Source organism: Vespula vulgaris, chromosome 7 (genome assembly GCF_905475345.1).
Source record: "Vespula vulgaris chromosome 7, iyVesVulg1.1, whole genome shotgun sequence".
NCBI lineage: Eukaryota > Metazoa > Arthropoda > Insecta > Hymenoptera > Vespidae > Vespula > Vespula vulgaris.
This window is the reverse complement of record NC_066592.1, coordinates 2,108,459-2,135,297: the sequence shown is the minus strand read 5'-3', so window position 1 is coordinate 2,135,297 and position 26,839 is coordinate 2,108,459. Positions and strand designations below refer to the sequence as shown.

Below are 26,839 nucleotides of genomic sequence, written 5' to 3'. Positions count from 1 at the left end.
AAAAATATATAATATACTTTAAGAATTATTTCATTAGGATTAATTTTCTAGAAATATCCTAATCTTTTAAATTTTTCTATATATATATATAGAGAAAAAGTTTCGTTTAGAACAGACTATATATATATATATATATATATATATATATATATATATATATATACATATATATTATTCTTTGTGAATTTCCAATAAAACAAATGCGTATCGACCTTGCTAATAAAATGTCGTATTATGATTAGTCCAATGAAATGAGTCAGGATACATAAACAAATACACGTGATAGGGACGTGATAGATTTAAAAGTGTACGTACAATTTTCAGATATTGCATAACCCTTTTCGAACGGGAAGTCGAAGAAAACCCTAACGAGGACTTATATAAATTCGTTTCTGAATTCAACAATTGATTATCGTTGGCCAACTAACGATAACTAATGATAAGTAAAGAAGTCCTATATATCTATCACGCGTTTAACACGCAATTGTTACACATTTATATTTCTTGACTCGTCACGTTGAACGCATTATAACATGGAATATTACTATATGCACACCATCATCAAATAAGGATATAAATAAGAAAAATTGTGAGAAGTGTGAGTTCACAGCCTATCTGCTCTAACTTACACTAACTCGATTGTTATGCTACATATTACATTACACTTACACAACTTATATACCGATAGGATAGATACATGGTGGGGATAATATTCCCCGTTTAAATAGTTCACGCTTTATCCATACCTGAAGTTAAAATCGATTTGAGCGAAAGTTGATGAACATACTTAACGCATACATCAAGAAAAAACGAAGAAACTTCTATCTGTGCAAAAAAAAAATTAAATTTTAATAGATATAAATAATTGTTATATACTGAACGATCGAAGAAAAATTATTGATACTAGAAAAAAAAAGAATGTATTTTTTTATTATCATTAAATATCATAAAAGTATAATATTTATATATAACATATATTATATTATGTGATTAATCAAATGATTTATTGCTATCGAGAATATTGTTGTGAAATATCGTGAAAAGTATATAAGTCAAGTGAAAAGTATATAAGTATATAAGCATAAATATATATAAGTATTGAAACGAATATGTTATCAACGATTGCATAAAATTATAATGATAAAAAATAATTCTAAGTAATATAATGAAGAAATTTTGTATTTCTTACATTGAAATAAAAAAGTCTACGTATAATTAACGTTTATCATAGTAATATTAATCGAATTCTACTAGAATGTATATATATGTATAACTTACATAAGGTAAGATATGATGCAATACAAAATTATCTTACTGTAATTGAAATTTATTTGGACGATATAAAACATAAGAGATATATAATAAAGTTATAATGAATCATGTGAATAAATCGTTCAAGAAATAACGTGACTTTTTAGAAAGAAAAAACAGATAGAGAGAGAGAAAGAGAGAGAGAGAGAGAAAGAGAGAGAGAGAGAGAGAGAAACTAGTGTTGAAACTAAGGATTCAGTAATAGCAGCACGATCGATTTAACTGTATGACTAAACGATATTTATCAGTTTGTTGTGGTTCATAAATGTGTCGACATGTTAAGAACTACCAAGAACGAAAATGATCAGAAATCGTCTATCGATAATAATGGCGATCAAACAACGGGAACTAATTTAAATAATAGTGAAAAATATTGTATTAAAAAAAATGGCACGAGTGAGATCAAGTCTGAAAGTCGAGTTCTTGTTTTGTATACCGGTGGTACTATAGGAATGATTAGAAATGAAAGTGGAGGTAAGAGCAATCGTTAAAATAAAAAGGATTTTATTATAGCGAATGCTCGTCTTTCTTTCTTTTTTCTTCATTTTTGCAAACTTTACTTTTTTGTCATACTTATCATCCAACTAATTTTTCTTATTAACATTCTGTTATTTCACAAAAAAAAAAGAAAAAAAAAGGAAAAGCAATGTTTCTTTCAGATCACATCGTTTTATTCTGATTTTAATAGAAAACGATAAGAAAAATAAGTTTATAAATGTTTGATTTAACGTTAGATTAGATATAGATCACTATTTTTTTTTCTATTGATATTTTTTAATATTTTAGTTCTGGTACCAAAAGCCAATTCTTTTGTCAATACTTTACGACAATTTTCTCAAATGCACGATCGTGATTATGCGAAGAAAATGTACGGCGAAATGGCTAACGAGAGTCCTTTGATCTTACCGTAAGTGTATTATTCATTGTATAAAGATAATACTTTGGATATATACCGAATACCTATTATTTGTCACTATAAAGTATATATACGATTCATTGTTCTTTTTTTTGTTCATTCTCAGGGTTAAAACAACAGATAATCGTCGTATCATTTACGAGGTATTAGAATATTCACCACTTTGCGATTCCAGTGATATGACTATGGACGATTGGATTCTTATTGCTAATGATATCAAAGTAAATCATTCACATACATATTTGACAGAAAAGAAAAGAAAAAAGAAAAAAAAAATTAATCATGAATCGTACTATATATATATTTACACCCGTATATAAATAAAAAATTAGTTTGTTTCTAATCTATTTTTTTTAATTAATTATCAAGTTCATCAAATTTTTTAATGTTTCTCTTTCCTCTTTCTTTCCTTTTTTTTCTAGAAATATTACAATAATTTTAATGGATTCGTAATATTACATGGAACAGATACATTGAGTTACACAGCATCTGCTTTATCATTCATGTTGCAAGATCTGGATAAGATCGTTATCTTAACTGGTTCTCAAGTACCTATATTCGATACAAGAAATGATGGAGTAGATAATTTTCTTACATCTTTGGTAATAGCTGCAAATTATAATATACCGGAAGTGTGCGTATTTTTTGGGACTAATCTTATGCGAGGTAATCGTACCAGCAAAGTCTCAGCTACTTCCTTCGATGCATTTCACTCTCCAAATTTTCCATCTTTGGCTACGGTCGGAATAAATATAGAAGGTTAGCGTATATGTTATTAATTAGATGAATTTAAAAAAGAAAGGAAAAAGAAAAATAATATTCTCTAATAGAAATTGTTTTTTAAATATCTTTAACAATAAAATTCGAATGATATTTATATTTTCTAAAAATCTGAAAACAACTTTCTTCTAGTATTTAAAATATATTATAATATATGTACAATCGATTAATTAATCTTCTTAATTATTATTTAACAGTCGACTATTGTTTGTCGAAATATCCTCAAAGTCCAAGAAATTTATCGGTACATTCGAAATTGAATCGAAACGTCTGTTTCCTACGACTTTTCCCTGGTATTACTGCTGATCTAGTGAAAGGATTTCTTCAATCACCAATTGAAGGTGTTGTATTGCAAACATATGGTTCTGGTAACATACCAAGCAATCGTGAAGATATATTCGCTGAATTTCGTGAGGCTACACGACGTGGTATTATTATCGTTAATATAACTCAATGTACAACTGGTCGTGTATCGAATACCTATAAAGCAGGAGCATTATTAAAGGAAGCTGGTACATAACATGTATCATACGTATATACATATATATATATATATATATATATATATATATATATATATATCAATCGAAATGATATCATTTTAGAAATTTTAATATTTCGAACAGGTGTAATATCTGGTTTTGACATGACACCGGAAGCTGCTCTAACAAAGTTAGCTTATGTATTATCTAATACCGATTGGGATATAAAAAAAAAACGAAGAATGATACAAAGCAATTTGCGTGGTGAATTAACATCAAGCCAACTTCCATTCATGTTCGAATCAGATCTCGTTAGTGCCGTAGCGAGATCATTGAAATTATCTTTGAGAACTGAATTTCAAGAACTGACCTCCATACTTTTTCCTTCTATGCTTAATGCGGCTGTAGTTAAATGCGATATAGACAAATTAAAATCATTGAAGGAATATGTAAGTGATCGCGCAAAATTCAATGGTCATCTCTTTTTTTTTGTTTCTGCTTTTTTGATTTTCTGTTTGTTTATTATCTAGGGTGCTAACATATCACAAACAAACGCAGATGGTCGAACTGCGCTGCACATTGCTTGCTGTCAAGGAAATTTAAATATTGTACAAGAACTATTGAAAATGGGTGCAAACGTTAATATAAAAGATCGTTTTCGACGAACTCCACTTATCGAAGCTATTGAAAATGATCATCACGAGGTAAATTATACTTTTATTAGGCGAACAACATAAATTGTCTGTCTCTGCAATTTAATCGATATATCAAATGACGTATTACACGATAAATTGAATTATTTATTTTTTTATTCGGATCACTTATGATATTGACGTACTAATAAATAAAAAATATATATATATATATTCATATATAACATTCATTACAGACTATCAACATTTTGTTAGAACACGGTGCTAAACTCGATAGAGATGATATAGGAAATAAAATTTGTGACGTAATTGGATCTGGAAACTTGAGACGTCTTCAATCATTTTTGATTGCCGATCCTAACGCATCTCAAACAATGGATACATCTGGAAGAACGCCTTTGCATTTAGCTGCACTACATAACAACGTAACTATTATTAAACTACTTTTAAATCACGGAGCAAATCCAAAATCTACTGATATGATCGGACATACACCGTTCGATCTTGCGAAATTAGTTGGTGCGGTGGATGCAATGGAGTGTCTTACACTTCAGGACATTAATAAATAATGTTAAATAAATTAATTTATATAAGAATCATTTTAGATCTACAATATGGAAAGGTATTAAATATTAATAAATCAGTCATTTTTAATACTTATAGTTGATTAAGAAAAAATTCAGATTAGCATTTGTTGTCTCTTTTTTTTATGATATTGCTATTTACATAGCAAATTTCTATATAGTATAATTTTTCGATTTCATCTTAAGAAATGACCATAGAAAACAAAAAAATTACGAATACATTGAAATTTGTTTAGCAATAAGAAAGTTTTCTCTTTTCTTGGTGGCGAAAGAAAACAGCGTCAATTATTATATTTTATTCGTTTAATTCCATCGACAATATCACAATATCAATAATACAGACACGTTCTTTTGGATGTATACGGTATGTGTGAACTCCCCCATCCTTCAGCAAATTTGTTTATTTGTTGTCTTACTTCGATGCTAGTATTTTGTTTTTTTTTCCTTTTTTCTTTTTTTTTCCTTTTTTTTTTTTTAAACAACACTAGACTCTATTATTTCTATACTTCTATCGAAATATATATTGTATATATGCGAGTTCGTTCATACGTTCATATCTGGATATCGCATTTTATGTTTTCATATGTATTAAAATGATCGCCTGCTCTTTTTTTATTCCAAGGATATTTGAAATACAATATACTATGTATATATATATATATTTATATATATATAATATAATATATAATTATATATATATATAATTTATTTGTTTAATTTTTTTCCTTCGATAGAATATATTTTCTTTGCAACATATATTAGAATAATTTCACAAAATACTTAATCTCACTGTGATTAGTTTTTATCGAATGTTCTCAACGTGAATAAAAAAATTGGATTTGTATTTTAAAAGTTCTACGCTATTATATTCTCAACTTTGGAAAATAAATGAGATAAAAAATAACTTTCTCCTTTTTCGCATCTAACAACCTCGCGCAGTATTAATCGATATTCCATCATCTCGTGAACAAAGAATTTCAATTATATTCTTTTTCATTAAAACGTTAATCATGGGTGGAACGTATACCTGAGAACAAAATATAGGTAACACAATACGACTAGTTGTCAGTTTTGTAACGACACTGATTTTTAAATTATATAGATTCTCAAAATCAAAAGTATATAATAACGGACGAATATATAATAATCAATTGTTTTTCTTGCAATATGTATATATTAAATTTAGGTAACTGAGTTGTTGTTCACAGAAATGTATTTTGTATAAGATGGGGACGAATGTTTCAAAATAATTTTTAATAAATCAATTGATATTCCTTGGCCTAATTTTATTTTTAGATTTTACAAATAACTTTCTTACAAACTTTCATAATCTGAGAAGAACAAAATCAGACCAGAAAGTAATTACTAATTGATAATTGATTTTTAAAATCACTTGGAAACTTTTTTCCCATCCTGTACTATTATATCGAATACTCTAATATCATTACATATATGTGTATATGTTAACATTTCGATTCCATCCCCTGTAATATAATTTTGTCAAAACAATAACAAATAAAAATATTAGGCAGCACAGATTATAATATTGTCTTAATATTTAATAAGAATTTCATATGAGTGTCTGTTTCTATGTGTATTTACATCGTATTATCTTAATAATAATGACTGCAAATCTACCAATCTCAAATCTCTACAATTTATTATATATATATATACACGTCAATATTCTTTCATCATTACTATACAAATAAAAAGATATAGCTAAAAAAAAAAAAGAAAAAAAGGAAAGAAAAAGAAAAGAGAAAAAAGAATATATTGGTACTTCGTTTAGAAACCTTTGTAGTTTTTTGGTTAAACTATTGGTTATTTTAAGATATCTAGTACACAGAATATGATGTATATACATACATACATACATACATACATACATACATATATATATACATACATACATATATACGTACACAAGATAGATTTTTTTTCATTATAAATTATCATACTGCACTTGATACTTGGTATTTTGAAGTAAACTGCAATTTGAAATAAGCGAATAATATGTATATGGATTCTTATCGTTGATTTATAATAATTTAATCAATATATGATCTTTTCATTGCAATTCGAGATTCTCATGTCGTGCAATATAATATTGAATAATACTTGGTCGAATTTCAATGTATTAATAAGAGCCAAAATGTCGTGATAATAGTAATAAACGTAACAAACGAATTTCAAGAAAAAATAATCAACATTTAATATTTTTATCATCAAAAAAGGGAGAAAGAGGGAAAGAGAGAGAGAGAGAAAGAGAGAAAGAGAGAAAGAAAAAGAAAGAGAAAAATATCTCTTCATAATAAAACTAATTATTGCCATAATATTTTAACCAATTATTTGTACGCAATATATAATTATAACAAAGTATAAATCAATCAAATATATAGAATAATAGTCTATAACAGAATGAAGTAAAATAAAAAAAAAAAAAAAAGAAAAAAAAAAGAGGAAAGAAAGAAAAGGTATGCGTTAAAACACGATCTTTTCCAAAAAAAGAAAACAACATTTAAATTCATTTTGCAAAAAGCATTTCAATAAAACATCATATACAAACAAATATAATAACAACGTAATCGTAAAGAGCCGTAAAAATGGACCCATTAAGAAAATTTAACGATTTATAAATTTTCGCTTATCGTTTGCCGATTACTTTGAAATATATGTGACAGTGGAGCAGCGCTGCAAAAAGAAATAGAAAATTCTAAAGTATTCAAAAATATAGTTTCTCTAAAGAGTCATAATATATAATATAATATTATCGTATCTCCAATCTCTCGGTCAAAGATAAAAAATGTACTTTCATCGATAGTGCATGTATGTGTATGTGTGTGTATGTATTGAGAGAAAGAGAGAGAGAGAGAAAAAGAGAGAGAGAGAGAGAGAGAGAGAGACAGAAAAAAAAGCAATGTATGTCAGCACATCGTGTTCCAGCATTAAATCTGGCCCAGTTGGTAATTCCAGTTTGGTGGAAGGTACACAACACAACACAGGGTTCCATGCGTATGCGTATGGTCTACCTGAAAGGATGAAGGACTACTTTTTTTTGCTAGACTTTCTAGGGCACTGAGGCTTTCTATGTCGTGGTGTCTTCTTTCGGTAATACCTTCAATGTAAAAATTATCCGATTACGCTCCAAAAGACGTCGCCATCATTTAACACATGATGTCTCTTAATCTCTCCTCGATGATAAAGGTAAGGATGACGAAGACTTGATGAAACGTCATTCTAAAGCACGAGCATTAGCATTAGCATTAGCATTTAGAATGAAGGCCCTTTATTCAGGGGCCGTTAGCAAATCCTAGGCAAGCTCTCTCTTTGCCTTAGCCTCTGCATAAAACTGTGTCGTCGCGTTCGTTGCATTTACAGCGGTCGAATGGAAGTGTTGCGTGAGGATATAGACTACAGCTTCATAAGTTGCCATTATTATAGCGGTATTTGGGATCTGCCTTATTAAATGAGTTCCAAGTCCACGATATAAACCTTTTGTTCCTTCCTCGATATATACGACGTTCAACGTTTGTAAGAACGTTCGATATTTTGTACCTTCCTCACGCAAACGCGTTCTTGCCACTTCTAAAAGATAAACAAAATAAGAAATCTCGTCAGACATCTTCGATATATATTTATATCTTATGTATCAAGAATCATAATTGGGTAACACTTTCTTTCTATGTTTTCTTTTCTTTTTTTGTTTGTTAGATTTTTTTATCTTTATATTTCTTTTTTTTTTCTTTTTTTTTTCGAGGAAACTACATAATAATATACTCTCTGTAAATGCGATGTATCGAAGGCAAAAGAAACAGGTAACTTGGCTGAGGTTCGCTTTTTCTTCCCCCCCCCCCCCCCTTTTCATTTTTCTTTTTAACTTTCGTTTTTCTTTTTTACCATTCGTGCAACTAGTTTTTAGTCGCATATAAAAATGGAATATACGAGGTTCGCCTAGATTACAAATCACTACAATTTCTTTCATCATTTCTTTTATCTTTTACTTTAACGGCACACACTCGTTATTCGAGTAATAGGATATATAGAAGTCTAACTTAATACGTAATTGCTCGTTGAATGGTTGGCACGTGAAATATATAGGCTCGTACTATTTTTAGAACAATTGGCAGAATCTTGTTTACAGTCGTTTACAAAAGTGACAGACGAGAACGACAGTTTAACTGTTATATACATCAAATGGGTATATGTACTTATTGTAATAATAAATATTAAAACGAACGATATACAATCGAATCGCTATCATGATCTCTGCTGGAAAATATTCAAAAGTTACGTAGATATCCTACTCTTCAAAAAGTATTCGTATTTTACGAAACAAAAAATGAATAAATAAATAAATAAATAAATAGAAAGAAAAAAATAAAAATAAAAAATAAAAAGAAAGAATTTCTATCTAAATTCACTATTTTCTCACGACTTTATGACAATTATTATGCAATAAGCATAACAACTTCGCAGATAATTATGGAATAATAATTTTTATACTAATGAGATCATTTCAATCTGTTTTACCTGCTGATAATTAATTTCCAATTATACAACTTTTTATAATATCAATAATATATATATATATATATATATATATATATATATATTATATATATTATATATGTACGTATATCATACATGTATATATATATACACACACATACGTTGAAATTCGAGGTTAGGATCTTATAAAAGAAAAATTTACATAATGAATAATAATCAAGAAGTAAGAATGTAAAGAAAACATCGACTCTAACTTTACTCTAAATAATTTTTGGCTGATTCAATTGGACGGAAATAAACTGAAAATAATTCTTAGCTAAGGAAACGTATTTACGCGTACATACAAGTGCGTACATAGATCAGCGGCCATATTGAAATTAGAAAATCTATTCCCGGAAGCACTAATTATTTACAGATTCAAAGATTTATTTTCTCCTTTCATTTCATTTACTATTGTAATTATTGTAATTAAATGTGTATTTCGACAAAGTTTTTTTAATCGATATTTACTACTTCTTTTTTTGCTATTACTATTTTTTTTTTGTTTTCTCTTTCTTTTTCTTTTTTCTTACCGTGAGGATAAGCGATCGTTGATGCGATCGTTTTAGAAAATGAACCAGCTGCCATAAATTCTACAAAATCACGGAACGTTTTTCTCTCGTCCTCCCTTGAAGAAACTCCCGTCCTTGTCGCCATAAGCCATGCCTTTACAGCTTCGTAAATCACAAAGTGTATCACAGTCTCACTTATACCTACGTAGGACGCCATAATACCCTTATAAAATCCTCGGATACCCTGTAAATGAAAAATGTAAAAAGATAAAAAAATAAACAAATAAAAAAAGTAGGAAAAAAGTAAAAAAAAAAAAAAAATAAAAAACAAAAAAGTGCCATTAACATATATATATATAAAAAATAATAATTGTTGAGAATAAAATTCGAGAGATGGCGCCAGCTTTGCCTTTATAAATGTCTCTCTCTCTCTCTTTCACTTTCTCTTTCTCTCTCTCTCTCTCTCTCTCTCTCTCTCTCTCTCTCTTTTAACGGAAATTAATCTGGAACTTTTATTCTCAGCAACTCGTACAATTTGTCAGAGAAGTGATATCGTCTCGTCTTTCTTCGTAAAGAAATTTGTAAATGAAAGTTCAGGAGACCCTCCAACATGGTCGTTTCAAAAAGGTTTGTCCCAGGATTGACAGATTAATTTCTAAGAGAATTAACGTCGTAAATTACTTTCTATCCTGGGACAATTACACGTATTATACTCGAATGAACGATCACAAGAACTCTCTCAACATAATAACGAGCAGTTTCTCGACAAGGTCGTCTCCTCCGTCTCCTTCTTTCACCATTGTCGTCACAGTCGTCTATGGGGTCCATTTATGATGGACTTGGCAATGAGATTCCGTACACATATATACATACGTCTTACAAGTTTAACAGTACTATATATTTTGGAAAACAAGAGAGTGAGAGAGAAAGAGAGAGAGAGGAAAAGGAAGAAAGAGAAAGAACAATAATAAATGCAAGCATTACTTCGAAAGTTAAATCGAGTTTCAAATTAGAAAGATACGACTGATAAACGAGCACACACAGACACACATATCAAAATCAAAATTAAATTGTTCAGATTTCTTCCATTTTCATTAATGATTCAAATTTAATCTAGCTATATATCGATATGAGCAAATGAATATTTCTGTTAAACGATACTATTGTCATCAGTGTGTGTTAATCTCACAGAACGTTAGCCAAGAACGTTTGAAATATGTATATATAAGCATCTTCATTGTTTACTGACTCAAATACTCGTTTCTCAGACTCGAGTATTTATGATACAAGCTTAAAAAATAGACTACTCCTTTAATATATGGCGCCTGTACGATTAGTAAACTGACGTTATCTACGTGCACGGTTAATAGACCGGAAAGGATCAAAATTTAATCCAATTAAGTTAACCAAATAAAATACTTTCTAAAATGATTATAACGAACCAAACCGCAAATCGAACTTGGAAGCTATCGATAAAATAAACATTTTTTATTGGTTAATTTTTTAAGATTCCATTGGAAAATAATAAACGCTTTCTGATTGGTCAAGACACACTTGATTTTAAACTATCGAAACATGGACGCGATAAATCAATCAAAAGTTCTTAGATGATTCATAAAATTACTCTCCTTCGAAACTTTTTACATTAATTTCTTTTTTCCAGATTGTAAAAGTTACAAAATGATTTGTAGGAACTTTTGAAAAAAAAATCTAGATATATGAATGTTTGTAAATACGAACAAAAAAGAAAAAAAAGAAATCAAAAATGTAACAAACAAACGAATAAAAACACACAGACACGTACACACATTGATACACATAATTAATTACTTATCACATATAAGCACTATCGAAATTTTTATTTGGCGCATATCACGCATTAATTCGAAATAATATAAAGAGGCCCGCCTACCAGACGCGTTTTGCAGTATGTATTTTTGTCCCGAGTTACTATTCGTAGGTCGAAGAGACCATTTTAAAACCTGGCTCACGTCCGTCGACAATCTTATGTTAGCGTAGTATGCGCAATCCTGAGCAATAATACAATGTATGTATGTGTATACATATATATACACATATACACACAGATGCACAAACACATATATACATACATTTTCTTTCGCTCGTACGAATTCCACGCGAAACTTAACGCGGTCGTGCGCACCTCTTCGAATTGCTTATTTTCTTTAACTGTTTCCTGTCGAGCCTCTCGTCTAACCTTCCCCCCTTCTTCTTTTACCTCCCTCTATATCACACCTCACTTCATTACTCTTTCGATATAATTTAAATTAACCGTAAAAGATAAATCGAAAAAACTGTTATTATGTTTCGTCGGTAATGTAGGACATCTTTCCTTTCCTTCCACTCTTTTAATGTGATATATTACTATAAAGAATTTTTAATTTTAAACTTGCTAGATATTTGTACAACCCATGTGAGAGTAGATTTGATCGATTAAACGACGTTTGCCAAAAAATATGAACATACATAATGGTACAGGAAGAAAGAGGAAAGGAAAGGGGAAAGAAAAATGTCAATATTTTTTGGAACATTCTGCCTTTCAAGGAAAGTTGAGAATTTATGTACGTACGAATTATCGAAGAACAAGATGGATGCGAGGTTTAGTTAGCGAGGTTAGAAAAAACAGTACGAGTTAAAAAAATATAAAAAAAAAAGGAAATAAGAAAAAAGAATAACGATTGGATATATTGTCGATGATAAGAGACGACAATGAAATAGAAACGAAATGAAGACGATGACACAGTAACGACGACGACGACAACAACAACAACAACAACAACAACAACAACAAATTTTACTATTAATACTACTATTGTTATTATTTCGAGAGACTTTATTCCTTTTTCTTTTCTTTTAAATCTTTGAACAAAAAAAAAAAAATTATCAATGAAGAGAAGAATTCATCTTACCGACTGTCGATATATCCTCCGCATACATTCCATCGCAGTGATTTTGTTTGTTCGATGATCCAGCTGAAGTCTGGTTTTGATAAACCAAATAGGATTTGTCAACGTGCACGCCACGAAACCTGTAACGAAATTAACACGTTGTATTATCTAAAAGATTCTTTTTTCTTTTTTTTTTTTTTTTCCTTTTTAATTTACGTACATATATACATATATTCTTGCGTCTTCTTGTATGCAAGGAGATACATATATCTAAATTCTGGCAAAATCGATCGAAGGACATTTTATACGTATCGTGTTTACGATGCCAAGTTCTAAATTCAAAATTCCCGCAAGAGAACTTCATCGAAAAAAATGGATCGACCTTGAAAGTATCATTTTATGCGGCAAAAAAAAAAGAAAGAAAGAAAAAGTAAAAAAAATAATATTACATCATCCTATATCGATCTATTTTCAACATGATCGATGTCCTGCTAAACCGAGTTCGCATGTTGGTTGAAAAACATTTTGATCGAAGTTATCGCGTAAAAGCTTTTACATACCTATATACATATATACATACGTATATACATAAACGATGTTTTTCAATTACTTAGATTGTTACTTCCATAATCCTTTTATCATCTAAGTGAAACAATTTTGTTACTAAATATCCACCAACATAAATAGACATTATACATTAACATACATAGCAAACATCCATGTATGTATACTTTTACATAGTATCTCATTGTTCCATATATCAAAATACATAAACTAGATTTTGAGATATTATCTAACTTTTGATGAAGATTAAATTATCCCTTTTCTTTTCCTATTAAACGAACGCAACGTAAATCGAACTTTCAATCGAGTCAAATTATATGGAAAAGCTATCGATCAATCCTCGATAATCTAAAATCGAGTAAATTCACAGTTTGAAGATATTTTTTTTCATCAAGTTAATTTTATGTCCATTGATCGATTTTTTTTTTTTTTTTGTTACAATAAAAAAAGATCTGAAGAAATAACTTCAGTCACAATGAGTGATTCGGAAGTTTGAAAAAATATAATAACAAACCTAAAAAGAAACTATAATTTGATATAAGTTTAATAATTGCATGATAATTCGTTTGCAAAACTATCATGAAAATTTGATGACAGTTAATAATATAACCGATGCAAATAAATAAAATATATTTGTTATTCGTTCAACTGATCATATATGAAAGACGTATTATTATCGATGATAACATAAATAAAAAATAAATGATAAAGATATAATAATAGCTAGATCATCAAAAGTAAACATCGAGAATTGAAATAGAAGTTTCTGTTATAACTTGGGTCCCAAAATTTTTATCTCTATCCCTGGGATATCTGCATAATATTTACAGATACGAATTAAACAAACAAGAGTGTACATGTATGTGTGCATATATACACATGTTCGTTACATAATTTACAGCTTGACAAGAGACCATTGGAGACGATCGATAATATCTAAGAAGACGACATCGAGAGACTCACATACACATGAGCTTGCAATTATTCGATATAAGATACAGTTCTACCATACAACTACTACAACTTATGACTACAACTACGACTACAACTACGGCTACCGACTACGACGACGATGACTTACAAAGCTAGCTTTTAAAGCTAAACTCTACGGAGAGAGAAAGATAGATAGATAGATAGATAGATAAAGATAGAGAGAGAAAGAGAGAGAGAGAGAGAGCTGGCTTGTGTCTCTCAGAGCAGTCCCATTGACCCAGTTTGCGGCCGACCACAGGAGCAATGCACCACACACATACACATACAAATATACATACACACATACCTACAAAGATGCCATACTCTACACCTATAATAATCCTTGTCTTTTTTATTTCGTTGTGTCTTCTTTATCAGCGTACTGATAATATCGGTATTATGTTATGCAAATCATAATATTGCAAGACGCATACAATTTGATATAACGAATAGAAAGAAATATCGTCGTCGTAAAAATATCAAGAAAATATCAAAAAAGTTACGTTAGTTATAAATCTTGATTTGTGATGTTATTCGAGTTGTATATAACTCTATCATTTGTTTTAAATTTATGTTATCATTGATAATAATACGCGTTTCATATATGATCAGTTGAATGAATAGCAAGAATATTCTATTCATTTACATTGGTTAGTGAAGTCATCAAAGAATTGATATAGTATTAACACAAAGTTACAGTATATAGTATACAAATATGTGTATGTGTGTACATATATGTATGTATGTATGTATATATATATATGTATACATATATTTACCTGTTTAGAGTAGATAAAGTAAGACAGGTCAGGGACGAAAGAATAGAGATAATAAAGAGTTAGTAAATATGACAAATTTACTACGCAGTCTTTTCTAATCTATCCTGACGGTGATAGAAAAATATTCCGTTTTGTTAGAAAACATGGATCTTCACAAACGATAATTAATAAATAAGTAATCCTAGTATATAGTTAACGGGTCGTTGTCCTTGTAAAACAATTAATTCTCAGTTTAATTAAGCGACCATTTCTCATTGATATCTTCAAGCGATCCTAGTTAGGCCAACTCAGCATATTTACTTCTTATCTCGTTTTTTTTATCGAAAGAAAAAAAGAACATACGTATATACATACATACATATATACATACATACATACATATATATATATGTATATATATAGCAAGCTTAAAATTCTTTAGGGAAGCCGCTAATTTTCTCAAGCAGAGCCCTTTTCTTGCTACTCCTAACTTTTATTTACGATCTTATTATCCATCTTATTCACGTGCAACCCAATTGAAAACAAACTCTGTAGCACGTTGTCCGAAGAATCTACGACGCATGTGGTATATGTATATGCATCTTATTATCAGGGTAACACGCCACGGGAAGTTCAATTGCGAGCATGCAAACGAAACCGTACGTGTGCCATGAACAGACATCATATACAAACACTAACATTCACATGCAAGCAGGCAAAGCTATGTGCCTCTATATATATATATATTTAAAACTAATACAAAGAAGAATCTCAACATGCCACGAGAGAACATTACTTTGATAACTATGCTGAACAAATTGTTTTCGACGTTTTATATATATATATGTATATATACACATATACACACGAATATATGTAGATATTAATAGCCCTTCCTCAACGATCATTCAACGTGTTCAATCGACTATTCATGAGCACGAAGAAATCGACCATGAAAAGAAATGTTCCGATCAATCGTTTCACGTCTGCTGTGAACTTTGATAACTAATTGTAAGCTTTGAGGTATCAGAAACAGAACCAAAATTGTGATATTCCGTATAATACGATCTTTCGTTTTTTTTTCGAGTATCATTAAACAAACAAATTATATAATGTTCCTGTTATCGTATTATTATTATATCAGATAATTATTGTTATACTTTACTAGAAAAAAATTGTGAACACGTGTAATAAAATTTTGTTCTTTTTTAGTCTTTGAAAACTAAATTACATAATGTTCAAGTTATGTTATTATTTTTTTTATGTAGTATATAATTGGATACTATGTGTAATTATTAATATACACTATTGTAGTCTATTATAGTATTGTAATATAATTTATATTACTCTGTAATATTATAATAAATTTTTACGAAATTGAATATTTTGTCGACATTACAATCTATCTTCTCATTACGTCTATCTTCTCATTGAGATAAGTATCTTGAATAAATGATTATCGAGTTACAACAATGTATTTTACTCGATAAAGCTTGAGTAAGTAGACAGACCTCCTTCTATCAAACATTGTTCATTATCAAAGATTCTAAAAATAAACATCGCCACTCGCGTGCATTATCTTTTGCAGAGGACGTATTGATATCGAAAGAAAAAAATAAAAAATTCAGAATCAAAGAATTTGAGAATTCTTATAACTTAGATCCGTGACGGACGGAGAAAATTTTATGACAAAAAAAGAAAAGTATCTCGCGATGAACTGCAACAAAAAAAAAAAAAAAATCTCTCCGCTAATATTAAATGATAATATTAAACAGAACAAAATAAAACAATTATGATAACTTTAACCTCCGATGCGATAAAAATAAAAACCTCAAACAAAAAAAAAAAAAGGAAAAGAAAAAGAAAAAATACTCTAACAATACTCGATGGTGTCTTCTTTTTATTCATTACATAACATGATTATCATAGTGGATCGCACGAGTGCAATCATAATCATGCGAAAATTTACCGATGAGAATAAATTTACTGTCCCTTGGTCGTCGACGTGCTTTTAGTCGCTAGTAAATACACACGTTCGATACAGTGTACGAAATGAAGAGAGAGGGAGGGAGAGAGAGAGAGAGAGAGAGACAGAGAGGGAGGAAGGAGAAAAAGGGTATTGAATTACAGCCAAACAGTAGTCAATTTAAAAATAGAATTTAGCTTAGTGAACACACATCATCTACATATATATATACTCACTCCTCTCTCTCTCTCTCTCTCTCTCTCTCTCTCTCTCTCTCTCTCTCTCTCTCTCTTTCTCGGTCGTTGTTCCTGACTCCAAAGAAAACAAAGAGTACGAGTAAAATAGCAAAAAAAAGGGGAAGGGAGGGAGAAAGAAGGTGGGAGGAAAGTAAAAAAAAAAAAATGAACAAATTTGTGGACACCGGATAGTTTGGATTCATCTTCTAAATTGATCTTAAAAGGACTTTGTTATATTACCATTCGTGTCCAATCTATAGATATGAAAAGAAGGAGGTGGGGTGAGTGGGGAGGAGATAGAGGGAGGAAAAGGGGAAGGGGAAGATGAAACGAAGAAGGTGGTTTCAAGGTGACCCACAGCTAGTTGGTAAACACGCAAGTAAACAGTATCTACCGGGAGGGGGGAACACAACACACACGATACGAAATCGATATAGATCCCTATTTTCTAAATGTGTATGTGTGCATTCTTCTATCCTCTCTTCATTCTCTCTTTCTCTCTCTCTCTCTCTCTCTCTCCCCCTTACACATATACAAGCACGCTTGCTTATCTAAACGTCCATTGTATTCCTATTACAAGGAAGAAGAGATTGTATAATATAATAAGATCAAATTCTAACCATGCGTGTCCTCTTTTTACAACATGTATGTATAATGTATATGCAGTTATGAAATACGAAGGACAAACGCATCAAGAAATACACACGAACGCATGCATCATTGCATCGATAAAGTAATAATGATATCGAATCAAACGTTGGCGCCACATTGCACTCTTTATCTCATATCTCTTTCATTTCTTTTTCCATTTTCTTTTTTTTTCTTTTTTATTTATTTATTTTTATTTTTTATGTATTTATTTATTTCTTTTTTTGAATACCTCGCGTAAAAATATTGAAAATATATCGATCGTTTTTGTATTTTTATTTTGTTATATAGGATAGTTGAAAAGTTTTTAAATGATTTGAAAAATTCAAATCTTTGAGTCTATTCACAGGTTACATATTTTTTTAGAATTTATGGCTTAAATCGTATTATCTTTGAAAATATTTGATTCATCGTAGATATAGAAACGATAGGTTCTTACAAGAAAATGAATATAGAATGAAAATTGAGGTTACTAGATAAAGAATTAATTTTGAATTTGACCTCATTAAATGCATGTACTACGTAAATCGTTGCAACTCCTTCTTTTTTTTTTTTGACAACATATCGTAAGATAATTATATTAATTCTGTTGAATGGTAAATAGCATGCAAAAATAATCAAAAATGATGGTAAAAATTTTGAACTACTTAATAGAAACTATAGAATCGAAGATAATTTTCATGAATTAAAATTAAAGAACCCGGCCTTCTTAAAAAACGAAGTAAAATGCCTACGTGACCATCTGCACGTGTCAAAAGGGAAAGGGAAGAGGGAACATGGAAATGAGGACAAACATATTCTCTATCTGAAGCTTCTCGAATTATTTTCTTCGAATAGTTCTTTCCTAAGGAAAAATAAAATTAATCATGAAGATTAATGATTATTACGTTGCAATTATAACGTTCATTGTAATAAAAATTAAGGAGTATGAATACATAAACAGAAATAGATAAACGAAGGAATTAAATCGACAGATGAATGACTTATCGATTACGTTTTATCAATGAACTATAAACAAAGATCAACAATCGGAATTAACCAGATGATAATAGCACTTAGCAATCGTTTCCTTCTCCTTTTTTCCCTTCCTCTCTGTCTCTCTCTCTCTACATTAAAATTTTCTTGTTTTAAAATTGCAACTGTTTTTTTTTTAATTAATCAATTTATATAATTCGAACCTTTGCAGATCAAACGTTCATATCTATTTTGTCGCTGCAAAAATTGTTTTTCTAACCAAAAAAAAAAAAAAAAAAAAATGATAAAATCATTCCTTTCGTTGATATATAAATGAAAAAGGAAATTGATCGATATAATTTGTCAAACTATTGTAGATCTTACTTTGATGTAAATGTGAAACGTATATGATCCGAACGAGTATCCGTTCGTGCGTCCATTTTTATTCAAATAAAATAAATACGTGTATTTTTGTTAATAAATAAATAAATAAGTAAAGAAATTAAAACAAAAAAAAATAAAAATAAAAAAGAAACAAAATAATGTCCGTGAAAAAATTCGTGGCTCCCCCGCGGAGAAATCTTCGACGGAGGCAATCTCATTCTGGGTTAAAGTTCAATTTCACCCATCGAAAGAACAGATAACTTATCTATATTGTCTCTGCTAATAACATTGTCTTATTAAACGATGACGTACGAAGAAACACGAAAGAGAGGGAGAAGTACTGGAGGGAGAGAGGAGAGTTATAAAAAGAAAATCATTGAAAAAGACTTTCGTAGTTCTTATCGAGTTGTCTGATTTCTAATAATAGAAATAAAAATGGAAAAAATGTATGAATAAATAAGAACAATATATATAAAAGTATACATATTATTTAAATGAACGTATTTTCGATATGTTGTCTCTTATCAAACGTTGTCTTACCGATGAGATTATCGCCAAAAATTTCCTAAAATATCTTTTCGATAAACAAATATTAAAAAAAAAAAAAAGAGAGAAAGAGAAAAGGCGTTTTTTACGTCCAATAAAATACAAACACTGTTATAAATTTTTTATGGATTTACTAACAAATACTAGATCGTTACAAACGAATCTAATTAAATTTAATCCATTTTAATGTTTTTTTTTTTTTTTTCAGGCAAAAAGAAAAAATCTAAAATTCGATTAATCTACCATACAATCGATATTTCAAATTAATAATACGAGATCAGTTTGAATTGAACGGCTAACGAAGGTTATCGATGTCGGTAAAGATCAGAATATACTATAATTATAAACTGGATATTTGCGGTAGAATGAAGAATCCATTGAGAAAGAGAGAGAACGAAGAACGCTTGTGAGAATGCATTCTCTGCCTACTCTTAACCTATTAAAAATAAATAATGAAAAAAAAAAAAAATGAATTATACGAGGAAACAAGATAGAATGAAAGAGACTATATGTTCTTTAATTACTACATGTTGCCTCTCATAATAAACGTATTTCTCTTAATAATTAAATAAATTCCTCAACTTATAATATATATAAATTATTTGTTTTCATTTCTTTTCTCTAATGAAACATTTAAGTTCAGTTATCACTAAAAATGAGAACACCTAATAGGTTGAGAACACGTTCCAATACATGTGATCATTAGCTATACATACATACATACGTAATACGTATGTGTACTGTGTATGTTTAACAAGAATCGTGATTGGTTAATTAAACGAACAAAATCGTTCGATATTTCGGCGCCGTTCCAAAAACTAACCTAAAATATTTTCGCTATATAACTCCTCTATCTTCTTTTTGTATTAAGTATCTTTTCAATCAAGTATCTTTCAATAACATATACACACGCATGAGCATAAACACACGCACGTACACACAAAATGGAATCTAATACTTTTCTTACCAGCGCAAAATGCCGAAGATACGTGCACTATCGGAGTGTCGGGAGGTAGTATTTTGTTAAAAGCAATTTTGCTTTTCGAATATGCACAGAAGTAGATCGCCCTGGAAGGTGCTACACCAACGAGATTTGGACCAAGACCCTGGAAAAGGGCACGTATACCTTCGTTCTTAATGATGTATCTTATGCACTGGTAAATACCGGGTGTTGGATAAGCGTGTGGACCACCACCTGATGGCGTTGATACGCCACAATGTGAAAGAGCCAGGAAGGAGCACCTATATAAAAAATAATAATAATAAAAAAAATATATAAAAAATAAGAAAATAAAAATAAAATAAAAAAAAAGAATAAAAAGAAATATTGATATGAGATTTTAGTTGAGACAAGTTCAGCATTCGATTTTCTTTTTTTATTCGTTTAAATATATAAAAAAAAGTAGGATAAATATATCTTAATGTTATAAATTATTATATTTTTTTTATTATTACTACTGATATTGTTATTTTTCGAATCGAAATCGAAAAAAGTTTTATATAAAAAATACAATCTTAATTATCGTCGATAATAGATCTATATATGTTATTACATGATTCATTACATCTTGATCTTATATATATATATATATATATATATATATATATATATATATATATATATAATTAACAGATACAAGTTACGTACGTATAGGTTAAGATATTTATATGATTTTGAGATCTTTACCTTACTCAACATTTAATTTAGATATATGATACTATATGATACTTAGAATGAAATAAAATATATAAATACACTTATAGGTCATTTTTATGAGATAATTATTACGTATTTCGATAAAAGAAAATCTTACTTATTAGTAAAAATTAAATAAACGTTTATATTAGAAATTCGACGTTAATCGTAATAGTTAAGAATTGTTTTTATAATCACCTTGGATAGCCTCCTGTACACAATCTCCTTCTTTGTTCCGGCGTTGGAAAACTCTTACACGTGACATGACCGGACGTAAATTCTTTATTCACTGGTGGCGGTTGAAAACGAGACGAAGAGGATTGTAAACGCGTCTTAACCACTTCGAGAGGACAGGTCACTATGGCTCCTGTTGTACCAGCAACACTGTACTCAACAAGAACAATAAACAAACAAAAATAAAAAAAAATAAAAAGAAAACGAAAATATTACGTGTTTGTTTATTTTCAATAGAACAAAATCATTCGATGTTTCTAATGTTTACTTCAACAGATAAAGAGATAAAGCAAGAAAGAAAGAAAGAGAGAGAGATCTCAACAAAATGTAAACAAGAAAAATAATAGTATGATTTTCTAAGAACGTAGTATGAAATTACGACGATGATCAATCTTGAAATATGATCTATAAATATGATATAACGAACAAGTATCGATAGTAAATCTTTCTGTAATTTTTTATCTAAATTGATAAAACAAATTATTCCATTTCGGTTATATTGAAATGATAATATACATAACAGTCGTTAGATGGTGTTCGTGATAAAATATGTCGTAGACTGGAAATAATGAAAACATTTCTATGAGAAGACCTGACATTGCGTCAAAGCTACTTACTACAAGCTATAAATGTATATGTATACGTATACGAAAGGGAACGACCGATAAACACGACATTATGTAGTATATATATACATATACATCGTATATACAAGAAAAAAGAAGGAAAAAAAAATAAAGAGAACGACTACGTTCGATATGTTCGTCAAATATGAAACAATTTTTACTTGCATTATTACGACATTTTCGATAACAGTAAAAATTATATATGTATATGTGTGTGTCTGTGTGTGTATAGAGATAATATTTTTTTTATATAAAAAAATAAAAAATTAAAAAAAAAAGAGAGAAAAACGTCTACATATACGTAATATCGCGCGTTCAGAGTAATTCGACACCATAAATCAAATATTATAGTAAAGCTTGAATTACGATTGGTTCGTCCAATTCCTTTTATCGCTAAAATACAAACAAATTTCTAAACGGTTCACCAATTTCTATGATCCACGTGTTATATAATGTCCTTCTCTCCCACGATGACCGATTGAATCGTTGACCAATAGATTATGTCTAAAGTTGAGATTTTTTACGACAAATTATTCCTCGTTATACACGAGTTCACACCGAAATAGTGAGAGATTGAAAAATCGATGTAAACTTACGTACATACTAACCTACGTAAAGATATTTTGAGAATGACTATTACATATATATTTAATTAACATTTTCTTTTTTTCTCGTTTTTTTTTTGTTCCTTTCTCCTACTTTCTTTTTCCTTTTTCTTTCTTCTACAAAATAATATACGAAGAATCAGTTGCAAATAATAATTATGAAAAACCTAACCTAACTTATATCAATCCAATGTTTATATCCATCGAATCAACGACACGAACAAATTTGATAATTAAATTCATTAAAATGTGCAATTACACGTATAATTAAAAAATAATTGATTATACTTGTAACGATATCGAAATGGTATAAATGTTTGTAGTCATTTATAATCTAGATACGCAATTCTTATTAGCCGGTTAAATAAAGCTGCATGCGCAAGTAGAACGTAGAAAAGCATATTAGATAGTACGGGTCAGTCTTCGAATTATTAAATAATTGAGGTTTATAAGAAAAAAAGTTTATTAAAAAAAAAAAAAAAAAAATATTGATATCTACGAATAACATACGAAACTAATATAAAAATTTAATTAATTTTCGGCATTATAAAAAACGAATGATGAAATAATCGTAGGCGAAGTTGTTTATAAGAGTATTTCGATACTACGTATATATGTTTTTTTTGGATATGAAAAAGGTTATGAGAAATAAGAGAAAAAAAAATTAAATAAAATAAAAAATAAAAAAAAGGGGTAAGAAGAAAAGGAAAAGACGAAGAGGGAAAGCAGAGACCGGGCCAAACGTTGTGTTTCGGAATGGAATAACCAATCAGATCGTTCGGTTCACGCGGACGAGTTGTTCACACTGCGCAACAGAATGCATCGTGTACACACACATAACATACACATACACATACACACGTAAATGTGAAATGCGTATGTAACCCTGACGATTGGATGTAATGAATAACGAATGATTGCTAATTATAATCGAAAGAAGATATTTACATGTAACGAAATAAAAGTGTGACGAAAGAATTGATAAGAGAATGTCATTTTATTAGATCTAATGCGTAGATAAAACTCACCCTCCAGCAATGAGATGTATCGCTGTGTCGCGATCAAACATCCTTCTTAGAACAGAATTCGGTGACTTAACAATCTGGGTATCATGTACTTTCGTAATAGACGGAAAAATTTGATGTATGAAAAAAATTATTGGATAGAAGAGATCGCTCGAACAACAACACTCTTTCACCAACGTTCTTTCAAATCTCACTAATGATTTATGATAATTATCTCACACGCTCTATCACCTTACAGCAATATTATCTGATATCAGCTTTTAACACGATGTTGACCGTACACGAGGTACAAAGAAAACGAGTAACACTAAATTAACCGCGCACGAGTAGAACTACCGAAACGTACGACCGCTTCAAAACAACTGACTGATGCGCACTACGTTTCATATGCCGCAGCTCCTTCCCCCACCTCGCGCCTTCGATCAAACGATAGAACGTAGAGTGGGAGAACTTACCGGCTTTTGATTCGCCAACAGAGAGCGCTATGGCGCGTTTTGTTAAATTCAAAAACACGAGTTCTTTTATACAGTTTTCTTTTTTTTTTTTTTTTATTCGTTATCTTCTTTTATTTTTTTTTCTTTCTTTTTTTATTACTTATATCATTACGTACGAATAAATAGATTAAGAATTATTGTAAAATACTTAAAATACGTAATAAAATTATTGGTCAAATATTTCTCCTTACATTTTGTACAATGAAAAATGTTATTTCGCGTAATAGAAAAATAGAGATTGTTTTCTTCTTTTTTTATTGTTCCAACACGTCATCTTTCTGCTTTTCGATGGCATAATGCATTGCTCTTAAAAATTGTGCCAATGTAGATTTTTTTGAATGTATAAAAAGAGCTTTTGCTAAAAATGGTATCTTTTTTAATGTACGTCCACTCAGTCCAAAACTTTGTTTACTGATTTCCAGCAGCATTAAACAGCGTTTTGTCTCATAAGTTTCTTCGTAACCATGAGTTTTGAGATAAGCAAGATTAAATAATTGTTCTTGCTCTATCAATCCAGTCTGAAAATTCTAACAATCAGTCTATTGTAAATATTATGAAATTATTACGTGATATAAAATTCCAAAGAAAGTACCCTCATTAATTCTTTTATACAGGCACTATATATTTTATATATAGAATCTTCCGTAGGATGGCCGATATATTGTTTTATATCTGCACGGTCTACAAATGCTAAGTCAATGGCTTCGGTCATATTACTCGTTGTAAGAATTAAAACATTTGGATAATGTTTCATTTGATCCAATTGAGTAAGCAAAGCATTTACTACACGTATGGAATCTGTAGGTTCAGTTCCATTAACGCAGGATTTACGAACATGTGCCAATGATTCTACTTCGTCAATTAAAATACAAACTAATCGATTAGAATCATTGTGAAGAGTTTTAAGTTCTTCGAATAATTTCATTACCAATTTTCCACTCTGAAATAAAATAAATTGTTTTGTAAGATGTTTTTTCTCATATAACTTTTCATTCTTAGTTGAAGATTAGATAGATAAAGAACTTACCTCAGAAAACCATTTTGAAAATAAGCTATGACTATTTATTTCTATTAAATGCACAAATGTAAATCGATGCACAAAACGAATTGCAATTTTTTGAGCTAGTGCCTTACACAAGCTGGTCTTTCCACTACCTGGAGGTCCATGTAATAATACTACTTTGTTCCATGATATAATATTAGGATTTATTTTATTATCAGAAAATATTACTGCTGTTTCCACAAAATTTAATAACTAAAATAAAAATTGTAATTGAGACAAATACATATAAACAAAAAAAGTAAGAATGCGTACTATAAGCTTACATTTTGTTTTATATCAGAATCATAATACATATTTTCCCACAAATAATGAAATTCTTTGGAAGGTAAAAGCCATTGATTTGCTGCTGGTAATTCTTCATTACCATTTTCTATCATTGACATTGCTGATTCAGTTTCTGTCATTCTATATATGTGATATTGTAAATTGACTCCAGCAATTTTCATACGAGTTTTCTAGAATACATAAGCATTGTTAAAAACAATAGAAATTAGTCTAAATAATAATGATACAATTACTTATTAATATGTTTAAACATACTTCATGATTACAGGCGCATAATACAGATTCAATATGATCTTTAGCATGAGTAAATAAAATATCTGGTAATTCTACATCTAACGATACTTCCTCCAATTCGATAATTTTGTTATGTACCATTGCTCGTATTTCCTCTTCTGACAATGCGCTGAAGAAAAAAAGAAAATATTTCAAGATAAAATATATGACAATCGTTTACAAAAAGTTAATAATAAAACAAACAATTAATTACAGCCTTGAAATGCTTTCATACATCCATACGTAGTTTTAACAAAAAACAATACACATTGTTGTAAATATAAAACGTCAAAAATAATATATAATTTTAAGATTGATCTTACCTCTCAGATTTTTGTAAGATTTCAACGTGTAATATATCAGTTGCATCCATCGTTTATTATTATTTTATGATAAACTTAATCAACTTATAAAAAATATTTCACTTTTAGTAACAAACTCCACAATACGAACTATCGAACACAACAAACAAACTATTATTGAGAAGATCGTTTATAAACTGTCCTTTGTTCCTTCCTTCTTAACCCACCTTGTCCCGTTCTTTTCTGTTACTTTAAACCGCAAGTTCAAATTCATCGCGCATGGATCAAAATGTGTTAGACAAGGAGAAACAATGAATGAAAGCGTAGTCCAATTGGTGAAATGAAAAGAGAAGGAGAAGGAGGGAGGAGTGGGGATAGAGACACGTGAAGTTTGAACGCAAAGGACATTAGGTCTCATTCGCAAGCGACATTTACGTAAGGAACGTCATTTTTCTCTTCGTATAATTAAATTATTTAATATAGACATTTTTTTTTTACACGAATATCGAT

The 26,839-nt window shown here is 29.5% G+C and overlaps 3 protein-coding genes across 4 annotated transcripts; 1 reads left to right on the top strand and 2 right to left on the bottom strand.

Moving 5' to 3' along the window:
* Nucleotides 1-298: 298 nt before the first annotated feature.
* On the top strand, nucleotides 299-5,180 carry LOC127065076 (L-asparaginase 1). Its single transcript, XM_050996961.1, has 8 exons — nucleotides 299-1,785; nucleotides 2,098-2,218; nucleotides 2,334-2,448; nucleotides 2,650-2,986; nucleotides 3,205-3,519; nucleotides 3,634-3,938; nucleotides 4,020-4,193; nucleotides 4,379-5,180. The coding sequence occupies exons 1-8, from the start codon at nucleotides 1,587-1,589 to the stop codon at nucleotides 4,709-4,711; spliced, it is 1,899 nt and encodes a 632-aa protein (XP_050852918.1). The 5' UTR covers nucleotides 299-1,586; the 3' UTR covers nucleotides 4,712-5,180.
* On the bottom strand, nucleotides 5,012-24,291 carry LOC127065081 (solute carrier family 25 member 36). Of its 2 annotated transcripts, XR_007781946.1 has the most exons (7): nucleotides 23,916-24,291; nucleotides 21,621-21,806; nucleotides 20,694-20,968; nucleotides 12,720-12,838; nucleotides 9,811-10,033; nucleotides 7,845-8,314; nucleotides 5,012-7,758 (listed from the first exon to the last, which is right to left on the bottom strand). XR_007781946.1 is itself a non-coding variant. In XM_050996970.1 (6 exons), the coding sequence occupies exons 1-6, from the start codon at nucleotides 23,954-23,956 to the stop codon at nucleotides 8,040-8,042; spliced, it is 1,119 nt and encodes a 372-aa protein (XP_050852927.1). In that variant the 5' UTR covers nucleotides 23,957-24,291; the 3' UTR covers nucleotides 5,012-8,039. The 2 variants fall into 2 exon arrangements, 1 of the variants encoding a protein (XP_050852927.1); XM_050996970.1 differs by having other exon boundaries at nucleotides 5,012-8,314.
* Nucleotides 24,292-24,643: 352 nt separating this feature from the next.
* On the bottom strand, nucleotides 24,644-26,590 carry LOC127065080 (pachytene checkpoint protein 2 homolog). Its single transcript, XM_050996969.1, has 6 exons — nucleotides 26,351-26,590; nucleotides 26,010-26,157; nucleotides 25,733-25,924; nucleotides 25,434-25,661; nucleotides 24,999-25,346; nucleotides 24,644-24,924 (listed from the first exon to the last, which is right to left on the bottom strand). Exons 1-6 carry the CDS (start codon nucleotides 26,398-26,400, stop codon nucleotides 24,661-24,663), a joined length of 1,230 nt encoding a protein of 409 aa, XP_050852926.1. The 5' UTR covers nucleotides 26,401-26,590; the 3' UTR covers nucleotides 24,644-24,660.
* Between the last annotated feature and the right edge of the window lie 249 nt (nucleotides 26,591-26,839).